Source organism: Heloderma suspectum, chromosome 1, assembly GCF_057233095.1.
Source record: "Heloderma suspectum isolate Gila_16-S chromosome 1, 16-S_ref, whole genome shotgun sequence".
NCBI classification, from domain to species: Eukaryota; Metazoa; Chordata; class Lepidosauria; order Squamata; family Helodermatidae; genus Heloderma; species Heloderma suspectum.
The window spans coordinates 372,224,259-372,236,680 of record NC_139458.1 but is presented as its reverse complement, the minus strand read 5'-3'; the positions used below and the strand labels follow the sequence as shown (position 1 = coordinate 372,236,680).

The 12,422-nt window shown below is 46.5% G+C and overlaps 1 protein-coding gene across 1 annotated transcript in view; it reads right to left on the bottom strand.

Moving 5' to 3' along the window:
- LOC146359856 (cation channel sperm-associated auxiliary subunit epsilon-like) overlaps positions 1–12,422 on the bottom strand; it is a 201,478-nt gene that overhangs the window by 115,403 nt on the left and 73,653 nt on the right. Inside the window, exon 6 of the mRNA XM_084828250.1 lies at positions 11,539–11,563. Coding sequence (XP_084684376.1) covers positions 11,539–11,563 — 25 coding nt within the window. The remainder of the gene's footprint in view (positions 1–11,538; positions 11,564–12,422) is intronic.

Here is a 12,422-nt window from a genome sequence, read left to right as displayed (position 1 = left end):
GTCGTTTTAGACTCCCAGCTGTCCATGGAGGCTCAGGTGTCAGCTGTGAGCCGGACAGCACTGTACCAACTCCATCTGATACGGTGGCTGCACCCCTACCTTCCCGATCTTCTGCTCCCATCAGTAGTACATGCCCTGGTCTCCTCTTGTCAAGACTACTGTAATGCGCTCTATGTGGGGTTACCCTTGAAGACGGTTCAGAAGCTGCAGCTGGTACAGAACGCGGCCACTTGCCTGATTAAAGGCAGCCGCCAGCTTGATCACATTACTCCAGTGCTGAAGGAGTTGCACTGGTTACCAGTTGTTTTCCGGGCCAAATTCAAGGTGTTTGTTTTGACCTTTAAAACCCTATATGGTTCTGGCCCAGCCTATCTCAAGGAGCGCCTCCAGCAGCACCAGACAGGCTGCTTAACAAGATCAGCCTCGGATGGCCTTCTCTCTGTTCCATCAGCCAGAACAGCTAGGCTGGTGAGGACGTGGGAGAGGGCCTTCTCTGTGGTGGCCCCCACTCTGTGGAACTCCCTCCCTAGGGAACTCTGCCATGCCCCTTCTTTAATAAGCTTCCGCCATGCATTAAAAACGTGGTTGTTCAGGCAGGCTTTTGGGGTGGGTTAGGGTATTTTTAGAAATATGATGTTTTAACGTAAAATTTTATTGTTTTAAAACTCTTAGTATTGATGTACATCGCCCAGAGTGGCCGGGTGACCAGCCAGATGGGTGACTGTGCAAGGGATGGATGCGCCCGATCTCATCTGATCTCAGAAGCTAAGCAGGGTCAGCCCTGGTTAGTACTTGGATGGGAGACCACCTGGGAATCAGGCTTTGTGCACTGAGCAGGGGGTTGGACTCGATGGTCTTGTAGGCCCCTTCCAACCCTATGATTCTATGATCTATGATTAAGAAATTTAATAAATAAATAAATAAAAATTCAAGGAATCAGAGATTTAACAGGATCAAAGCTATTGGACCTAGCAAATGCAACAAACTTTCCCATAGCCAGCTTCTTCACCTCATCTAGGACTGTCTGTACTGATGGCGATATGGTCAGGTTACTCACTGCACCTTCATTTTCCAGGCTGAGCTGCAGAGTGCTCATGTCCAGGTGCTGAATTCAACCCTGCTCGTGGTACAACAGATCCGGTCTCAGCGGTAGATGAACATACTTCCTTGAGCTCTGCACAGGACCAGGCAAACCACCCCTGCCTGGGCCAACAAGGAGTCACTAGGATGCAGTCTGTATTGTCTGAAATAATACCCTTATTATTAACACCCTTGCCAGCAAGAGGAATAGAGGGAAGAGGAAGCATAACTCTCTGCTCCAGTCCAAGAGAAAGGTGTTGCCTTGAGACAGTTTGCCAGTCTCGGCCCTGCTGAAGAAAGACTGGCATAGTGTGTTCGTCACAAACAAATCTGTCACTGGTGTGCCCCAGCACTGAAAAATGTATCTGATCACTGTCCGTTGAAGTTGCCATTTGTGGGACAGCTGTTGTGATCAACTCAGGTGGTGTGCCAACAAGTTGTCTGACCCCGCAATATGGACTGCAGTGAGGAAGATATTCCAGTGAACACACCACCTGAGAATTTTGATGGTGAGATTGACCAACAAAACCGACCTCATTCCCCTTCTTCTTATATAAAAGGTGATGGTAGTGTTGTCTAAAACTACCTGAATGGTTCCAAAGGTCAATGTCGAATGCCTTTCGGGCTTTCCCTACCACCAGTAACTCGAGTGTATTGATATGTTCGTATTTCTCCCTCTTCAACCAAGAGCCCTGGATTGTGAGGGGGCCACAATGAACCCCCCATCCAAAGGATAGATAGAGAGATGTCAGTCATCAGCATTCTCAATGGGGACAGTTGATGAAAGGATACCCCTCTTAGAAGATGCCTCGGAACTGTCCAACAATGCAGGGAACATGCCATGTCTTGTGGTATTCTGAGATGGGTTCTCCTTGCATCTGCCATGAACGTGAAGTCAAAAACGTGACTGAACCAAATCTGTAGGCATTGCATGCGACTTTTTGATGTTTACATACAGTCTGAGCATGTTCTGAAGGTTGTGGGTCAGATATATGGACAGTATCAGATCTGCTCGGGACAGGGTCACAATCAGCCAATTTTTGGAGTATGGTTAAAGGTGAACCCCTTGCAGCCTGGGGTAAGCACATACCACACCCATGCACTTCATGAACACACAGGGTGCTGTCAAGAGACAGAATGGCAGTACATGATACTGAAATGCCTGAAGTCCTATAGCAAAACTGAGGACGTTTTGGCTTTCTTCTGCTTCTGCAATGTGAAAATATGTGTCTTTGAGGTCTACAGACAGGAAACAGTCCCCCTTCTGCAGAAGCAGCAAAATCACTGAAAGGGATATCATCTGGAATTTCTTGGGTGTTATGAAGGAATTTACATCCCACAGGTCCAAGCCCTCCATCCTTCTTTGGAACTGTAAAGTACTGGGAGTGAAAACCTTGCCAGATTCACTGAGATGAATCCAGCTTGATCGCTCCCCTTCCCAGCAGGGAAATCACATCCTCTTCTAGAACAGGTGTAGATGGTGTTGAGCAAAAGGTCCCTGAAGGAGGGAGGGTGTCCAACTCGACCTTGAATTCAGTACTGATGATGGTGAGTACCCAAGAACCCAAGTTACCTGATTCCATGCAGGAAGAAATTGGGACAGACGAAAGCCGAAGATGGGGAGATAGGCAGGTGGACGAAGAAGAACAGTCAAAGGCACTGCTTTCCAGCGAAGTCAGACTTTCGGTGACTTGGGTGGTACCTGGAGGTGGAGAGCTGATGCTTCAGCTGTGGCTGATGCTGCTATTGTTTGAAAGGAGAGCGCTCCCCTTGTCCATGGGACTGTTGGTAGCTCAGCTGACGAAACCACCTCCGAAGCTTGTACTGGGGAATCAATTGACCCAAGCCCATCTTCTTTGCTGTGGACTTTACTTTTTGGGCTGAGTCCATCACTTCATCTGTTTTGAAATTGAAGAGTCCTGTACCATTGAAGGGGAGATCCTCTATAGGCAGTCTCAGCTCTTGAGAAAGGCCTCCTGATCACAGCTATGCATGCCATCTCAGAGCCATGGCTTCTACCATTGCCTTTGCTCCACAGTCCTCTTGGTGTCTCAGAGTGCTAATATGTTGCTTGGTGAGGCACAGAGCTTCTGCTTGGAGCACTCTAGCTAATTCTCTTTGGTCATCTGGAAGGTGGTGACACAATGATTCCATCTTTTCCCAGAGGAATAATTGGTGTCTAGTCATGGTTGCCTGGTAGTTCAACACCTTTCACCCAAAGGCTGCAGATGAATAAATCCTATGCCCATAAAGTCCAATCGGCATCCCTCCTTATTGTCCAGGGCTGAGTATATTCTTTGTGAGCGGCCCTGTCCAGACTCAACTATAATGCAGTTAGGCTGGAGGCATCTTAAAGGGAACTCCGCATCTTTCTCCATAACCTTGTACATATTCTCAAGCCTTTTTGAGGTAGGACTTGTCAAAGCCAGGGCCTTCCAAGAGTATTGTACCATCTGCAACAGGGCTGGCAGAAATGGAATAACCACCGGCGCTGATTTTCTGTACAGGTTGAAGTGTTTCAGTCCTCAGAGATTGGGCCATTCTCTGTATCTGTTCTGAGAAATGCCCAAGGTGCTCCAAAGGATAGATAGGATCCTGTAATCCTACTGTGCCATCTAGCAATGAGATTGAAGGGGCAACTGATTAATAAGATGCTGAATTAGATTGGTAACTGTCTGTAGGATGCTTCCAGTCAAGACAGTGCTTCTCCACCTCTATTTCAAAGTGAACTAGAGACCACCAAAGGTGCTTGGCAGACTAGTTGTGGTTTGGTGGATATTGCTGCAGACACTACCGATGGCCATTAAGCTGGAGTCGGAGCTGTGGCAGGTGCTGGAGCCAATGGCAGAAGAAAAACATGTAGTGGTAGTAGTGGGAGACTCCTTGCTGAGTGGGATCGAGACCCAAGTATGTCGCGAAGACCCGTGGACTCGCCAGGTATGTTGTCTCCTGGGAGGACGAATTAGAGACGTGACTGAAAGGTTACCTGCACTCATAAAGCCCACTGACAGGTATCCCTTTCTTCTCATCCATGTGGGAACAAATGATACCGCCAAGCGGAGCTACGACGAAATCACCTCAGACTTTGAAGCTTTGGAAAGGAAACTCAAGAACTTTGGGGCCCAGATAGTTTTCTCATCCATCCTTTCAGTAGTTAGAACAGGGATTGAAAGGGAACGAAAAATACTCCGGGTGAATGACTGGCTACGAAGGTGGTGCCGACGAGAGAGATTTGGATTCTGGGACCACGGGCTATACTTCCTGGAAGATGGGCTGTTGGCAAGGGATGGGTTGCACCTCACAAAGGATGGGAAGAATGTGTTTGGACACAGCATGAAGAATTTCATCAGGAGGGCTTTAAACTGAATCCTACGGGGAAGGGAGATGTAACGTTGGCGGTAACAATGGTCGTAGGTGCATGCACTGCAACGGAGAGAACAGCTCTGATAGTGCCCAATAATAGTCTTCAGACACATGTAGGAAGAAAGCCAGACTATGAAGCACATGGTCTTCGATGTCTATATACTAATGCCCAGAGTATGGGAAACAAACAGAACGAACTGGAACTCTTAATTTAGGAGGGAAATTATGACTTGATAGGTATAACCGAGATTGGTGGGATGACTCTCATGACTGGAATACAGCAATTGAAGGATATAACTTGTTCAAAAAGAACAGGAGGAACAGAAAGGGAGGTGGGGGTTGCAATGTATATGAAAAATACATATCTCTGCACAGAAATACAGGAGGATGAGCTTGGTAGCCCCATCGAGAGCATCTGGATCAAAAAAAATGGAGCAAAGAATAAAAGGAACCTAGTGGTCGGAGTCTACTACCTGCCACCCAATCAAGGAGAAGACGAGGATGAAACTTTTGAAAAGCAAATAGCCAGTGTTTTAAGGAAGCATGTTATAGTAGTAATGGGGGACTTCAATTTCCCTGATATTTGTTGGGAGAACATGGCAATGCAAAACATGGCCCCTCCAGGAAATTCCTGACTTGTGTGGCGGATAACTTCCTCCTACAGAAAGTAGAGGAAGGAACTAGAGGATCGGCTATCCTTGACTTGATCCTAACCAACAGAGATGACTTAGTGGATAAAGTAGCAGTTACAGGAACTCTGGGGGAAAGTGACCATGTTATACCGGAGTTCTTGGTTCTAAGGGTAGCAAAAGCCGAGTGTAGTCAAACGCGTACCTTGGATTTTAGGAAAGCTGATTTTCATAAACTCAGAACAATGATCAGTAAGGTCACATGGCAAGCGACGCTAACTAGAAAAGGAGTCCAAGATGGGTGGGAAATTCTCAAGGCACAATTACAAACAATTCCAACAAGAAGAAAAGGTGGAAGACAACAGAAGAAGCCAATGTGGCTTCACAAAAAGCTTAGGGATGACCTGAAAACAAAAAAGGACACATATAGGAAGTGGAAAGAAGGCCAAGCAACAAAGGAAGAGTAGAGGCAGGTAGCACAGAATTGCAGGGATGGCGTCAGGAAGGCTAAAGGTGAGAACAAGCTGAGGTTAGCGAGGGATGCTAAAGACAACAAAAAGGCTTTCTTCAGCTACGTGCATAGTAAAAGGCAGAGGAAAGAAATGGTTGTTCAGCTATTAAATAAGGGTGGCAAAACGATAACAGATGACAAAGGAAAGGCAGAGGTGCTCAATTCCTACTTTGGTTCAGTCTTCTCCCGAAAGAGGGTCTATGACCCCCCTGGCAAAGGCAAAGTACAGGCTGAACGGGCAGGATTGCAGATTGAGATCGATAGGCATATGGTCAAGGAACACCTAATTACTTTGAATGAGTTCAAATCTCCAGGGCCAGATGAACTGCATCCCAGAGTAATAAAGGAACTGGCAGAAGAACTCTCAGAACCGCTGTCTATTCTCTTTGAGAAATCATGGAGGACGGGTAAAGTGCCAGATGACTGGAGGAGGGCTAATGTTGTCCCTATCTTCAAAAAGGGTAAAAAGGAGGAACCTGGGAACTACAGACCAGTCAGTCTGACATCAATCCCTGGGAAAATTCTGGGGCAGATGATAAAGCAATCCATCTGGAAGCACCTTGAAAACAATGCTGTGATTACTCGAAGCCAACATGGATTTGTCATGAACAAGTCCTGCCAGACAAATCTGATCTCATTTTTTGATCAAGTAACCTCCCTTGTAGACCGTGGGAATGCTGTAGACACTATGTACCTCGACTTCAACAAAGCTTTCAACAAAGTGCCCCATGATATCCTGATGAGCAAAGTAGCTCAAAGTGGGCTAGATGAAACAACGATCTGGTGGATCCACAGTTGGCTACAGAATCGAACTCAAAGAGTGCTTATCAATGGGACCTTCTCAAACTGGGGAGAGGTAATGAGTGGGGAACCGCAGGGCTCAGTCCTGGGCCCAGTGCTCTTCAACATTTTTATTAATGACTTGGAGGAGGAGGTGGAGGGAATGCTGATCAGATTTGCAGATGACACAAAATTGGGCGGGATAGCTAATACTTTGGAAGGCACAAACAAAATTCAAAGTGATTTGGATAGACTGGAGCACTGGGCAGAAAACAAAAGAATGACATTTAGTAGGGATAAATGCCAAGTTCTGCACCTAGGAAAAAGAAACCAAATGCACAGTTACAAGATGGGGGATACATGGCTCAACAACACTACAAGCGAGAAAGATCTTGGAATTGTTGTCGATCACAAGCTGCATATGAGCCAACAAGGTGATGTGGCTGCAAAAAAGCCAAATGCTCTTTTGGGCTGCATTCATAGAAGCATAGCTTCCAAATCCCGGGAAGTACTAGTTCCCCTCTACTCAGCATTGGTTAGGCCTCATCTGGAGTACTGTGTCCAGTTCTGGGCACCACACTTTAAGAAGGATGCAGACAAACTGGAGAGAGTTCAGAGGAGGGCAACAAAGATGATCAGGGGACTGGAAACAAAGCCCTATGAAGAGAGACTGAAAGAACTGGGCATGTTTAGCCTTGAGAAGAGAAGACTGAGGGGAGATATGATAGCACTCTTCAAGTACTTGAAAGGCTGTCACAGAGAAGAAGGCCAGGATCTCTTCTCCATCATGCCAGAGTGCAGGACACGGAATAATGGGCTCAAGTTACAGGAAGCCAGATTCCGGCTGAACATCGGGAAAAACTTCCTGACTGTGTAAGAGCAATACGACAATGGAACCAATGACCTAGGGAGGTGGTGGGCTCTCCCACACTGGAAGCATTCAAGACGAGGCTGGACAGCCATCTGTCAGGGATGCTCTGACTTGGATTCCTGCATTGAGCGGGGGGTTGGACTTGATGGCCTTGTAGGCCCCTTCCAACCCTACTATTCTATGATTCTATGTTCACCTGGTGGCCATGAAAATGAGGCTGACGGTACCGAGGTCCTTCTAAGAGAAGGGGTCTCAGCATACAGGTAGCAGTATTGATCTTCTCTGCCATACCTGCCATGCCAGTCGTCCCACTGATAATTTTAGGGGTGCACAAAAGTCACTTACCTGGTCTCGCAGCTTCCCTCCTTGCCCGCTTCCCGCCTCGCCCGGCCGAAATTCTGGCCGGGGAGAAGCGCCCCATCTCCCCGGCCGCGAACTTCAAAAGAAAAAAAAAACGCCTCTGTGATAGGCTACGTAACGATTAACGTAGCCTATCACAGCTAGATCTGCAAAGTCAGCCGTGATAGGCTACGTTAATCGTGACGTAGCCTATCGCGGGTGACTTTGGAAAAAAAAAAAAAAGTGCGTACGCAAATGGCGGCCCCCATAGGGAGCCGCCATTCGCGTTCCTTATTTGGTCCCTGTAGTCTACGTAAAGATTTACGTAGACAACGGCGAAAATAAGCGTTGCCCTTATTTCGCCGTAGTCTACGTAAATCTTTACGTAGACTACAGGGACCAAATAAGGTACGCGAATGGCGGCTCCCTATGGGGGCCGCCATTAGCCGTACACGCTTTTTAAAATTTTTTTTAAAGTCACCCGTGATAGGCTACGTGACGATTAACGTAGCCTATCATGGCTGACTTTGCAAATCTAGCCGTGATAGGCTACGTTAATCGTTACGTAGCCTATCACAGGGGCGTTGTTTTTTTTTTTACTTTGCTTGTAATGGCGGCGGCGGCAGCCGGTCAAAAGACCGGCTGCCGCCCCCGCCCCTGACGAAGACCTGCCGAACCGCCGCTGGGACCCGCCACCGGGAGGGACATTCGTGAAAGGTAAGTCCCATCCCGGGGGTGGGGAAGTTCTCCCCGAACAACCTTCGGAGGACCGAATGCGTTGGCGCTCGGCCCCCCGAAGTTTCGGGGAGAAATTCTCCCCCATCCCTAGATAGTTTGGTCTGGGTGGCAAAGACCATTCAGATTTCCTATCCCAATCGGAGACTGGTGACTGAGATGGATAGTGAGGATAGAAATTGTGATATGGATCTGGTCTTTGATCCTGAGGTAATCCATCGATATCAAAGAATCTGGAAAAACTCTATGGGAGCAACTCAGATGGGGTCTTTCTCTACAAGCAATCTGCAATAGCTCATGAACTGGTGAAAAGTCTCAAATCTCTCTCTCCAGTGTTGAGGCATGGGTACGATGTTGACAGCTGGTACTAATGCCCCAGTCTTATTGGAATGGGTAAATTCATTAACAGCAAAGTAGTTGGAAGCCGACTAACAGTCTTCTGGATCTGCTCCTCTTCTGCTAGTTTTGACTCCTTTTTCTTCTTCTTATTTTGTAAGTTGGAAGACTTTGGTGTGCATGCCTTTTTTGCTATTTTCTTTGCCACCGATATTGCTAGGGATCTCCCCACTGTTAATGGGGTGTCTATCTGATCTGTGGTTAGGATAGGCATGGTTGGTGAAGATGGACAAGGAATGTCCAACACTTTTGCGGTCTCCTGTGCTGAAGGTTTTGCAGAAGGGGCAGACTTGGGTACCTTCACTGCTTCCAAGGCACATTTCTACAACACTGCTCATAGACTATCTGAGTGGTTAGAGCAGGCTTGCTTGAAGAATGCCTGGTAATGTGGGCAAGCCTCTACCACATGGCCTTCTGCTAAGCAAAAGAGGCAGATAGAGTGCCTGTCTGAAGGAGGTAGCTTGCTACCATATTGGATGCATTTCCTGAACGGTGCCCTAAGGGCCATATGCCCTGAGGCGATGAATGTGAACACAAAGATTACTCAAAATAAATTAAAACAAAGAAAGATGTTAGAAAAGAAATAATGACAGGAAGATAAAGATTGAATAAAACTCAGCTATTGTCAGGGTGGACACTGAGCCCATAGAATCCCAGAGTAGTTCTGATTTTGAGGAAGAGCAGTCGCTCCTGGGAGAGGAGCACGGTCCTCTTTCCCAGGGCCAACAGCTGACGGAGATTCCTCCCACCAGCATTCCTAGCTTAGGTAGCAATCCAGGGAGTGACAGAGTGCGGATAGCAGACTTGGTGGACGTGCAACGCCGACGCAGAGAGTGGCACCAAATGGAGGGCGCAGAAAGGAGGCGTAGTGCCCGGTTGGCGCGCAAACAACGGCTGCGCCCAGAGGATCTAAGGGAAAAGGGGAGGGACTCTCCCTAGTCCTTAAGTACAGGGGTCTGCCAGTAATTCCCTTTCAAACGGGGACCAACTGTTCCAACTTAGGGCATAGGTACTGAGCTGCTCAGATCTAGTTGCAAACAGTAGAGCTGTTAAGTTGTAAAAGAAGAATAAAGCTTTGAAAGGAATCCCTTTGTCTATGTCTGGACTTAGCTACTGGATTAGACTGAGAGAGGCCTCCAAGGAGCCCTTGACAGCTATTTTCATTAAAAAAAAAAAAGCTGTCTAAAGACACAAGTGTTCCTGACAAGGCAGCCACAATGGGGGCCAAAGAACTGAGGAACCCGCCACAGTAGGATGATGGGGAAGGGTTCCCACCAAAACCTTTCTCAGCTATAGAAATTTCCTGAACTGAGGCTCCACGCAGGTGCAGAGACCATTAGGGGTATACGAAACCCCACTTACCTGCGTCTCCAGGGGGTCCGCCGGGGGGGGAGGCGATCCGTTTCTCTCCCCCGGAATCCTCCCTGGCCGGCACCGCTCCGCGGTCGACTCCTCAGTGCCGCCAGCCGGGCCCATCCACAGTCGGACCTCCATCCGCTGCCAGGGTGCTGCGGCCGCAAATGGCGTCCTACGTAGGGGATGCCATTTGCGTCCCCCCTGTAGCTGTGATAGGCTATGTAAATACTTACGTAGCCTATCACGGCAAAGAGCAGGGACACAAATGGCATCTGCTACACCATTTGCGTCCCTGTTCTTTGCAGTAATAGGCTACGTAAACATTTACGTAGCCTATTACTGCAAAGAACAGGGACGCAAATGGAGTAGCGGATGCCATTTGCGTCCCTGCTCTTTGCCATGATAGGCTACATAAATATTTACGTAGCCTATCACAGCTAAAGGAGGGATGCAAATGGCGTCCCCTACGCAGGACGCCATTCGTGCCGCACACTGGAGTAGGAGACTGCAGCGGCCGGATCCAGACCCACCGGAGGCAAGTAGGATCCAGTCCGCAGGGACTTCGTGGGGTGACGGGGGGAGCAGTCCGTTCCGCCACGGATTCCGGGGTGTGGAGGATTCTAAAGAATCCAGCCTCACAGGAGTCTTTGGCAGAATTCTCCGCCATCCCTAGAGACCATATGTGTGATGCACAGAGACCACAAAGAAGAAGAATCAGATAAACTAACAAAGCATTACAAGATTCAATAATAGCACAAATCTGTGAGGAAATCTGTTGTACAATTGTCCACTAAACTATCACATGGTCCAAAGATAATTGTATTAATTAGGCTGATATTACAAGGATTAAATCAGTCATCTAAGGAACAAACAAATATTATATTAATTATGTTTTTAATTCCTTCATGTAATTAATTTATCTGGAAATATGTCCCATTAATTGCCACTGAACATATATGTCTAAGTAAGGCTCAGTTCTAATTGCTATTTCTTTAAAATATATAGTCCACTACAACCAATGGGATTTGCTTCTAATAAGTAATGGCTTGATTCACAAAATTCCTTTTCTGAGTTTTTGGGTGAGAGAAATTGTAAACTCTCCTAGCCAGAAGTGGGGAAATGTGGCTGATGGTTAGGCTGCCTGGTACAGGGCTTACACTGGAATTGCTTGTTGTGGAATTTTATAGAATGGTTCCTTAGAGAGCAATCCTATGGTTCCTGGGAAGGTGTCCCAGGGACCATAGCATGGTACGGATTCCCCCCCTCTTCCAAGGCCATACACACAGGTACAACCTCGGGGTGGGGGAGAATCTGAGCGGGGATTTGCCAGCACGGCATTGGATAAGTGGAGGGGTGTGATTTCAGAGTCCTCTGCCTAAAGCATGGCCTCTGTCTAAATGTATTTGGGATTGGAATGTTTATTTAGAATCACAGCATAAAACAATAAGACACATACACTCCATACATAAAAAGTTTACCTGACCTTCTTCTTCATAGATTGAGCTATAAAGCAAAATTTGAATATTTATTTTACCAATAAAAACACTGCAAATGAATGTTCAAAACAAAGATAATGAGTATGGTTTCAGGCATGTTGATAGCACTGGTATGTTGTTAATTCATTCAGTTCATCTTGGGACAAATATAGGGGCAAGTATTGCCCAGCCTGACCTAACTAAGTAATTAACAGACTCCATTATCCAGTGCATCAAAGAGACTTCTGCATCTATGTTTAATAATTTTATACCAGCACCCAGTTTCACACAGCCTCTTAAACAAAGTGCAGGCATTTATCTAAACAAAGGGCTCATGATTCTTTTTGTGACACTTAACATTCTAGGAAACATCTGTGCCAGGATGAAGGAGGTAAGCAGCTGGCATAGTTACTGGAATACCAAACAGGATACTGTAAATCAAGAGGTTCACAATGCTATTAAGTCATAAACACTAAAGTCATGGGCCTAGGAATATTATCAGATAAGATAACCAAGAAGGAATTCCTTAACATTGAGGAGAGGACATCTGGTTTACTAGGGTCAAACACAAACAGAACATTTTGAAACAATGGATTTATTTTCATTGACACATCTTTTGTATGTCACAGTATCCAAGAATGTTTTCTATAAACATATTTTCATAGCTATAGATCCTGTTTTTGGACTAGAGATTATGATCTTGTTTAGACGTGGTTTTGAGTTATGTAACATTTTTGTTCAATAGGAGATATTGTATTCTTTGGCTATTAGGACCAAGAGGAAATATAAATAAAGATGTATGTATGCAATTGGACATGTTTAAAGATGTCTAAAAGGTATGTCTAAAAGTGTTATGGACAGGAGTTTTCTTACGGAGAATTCATTTT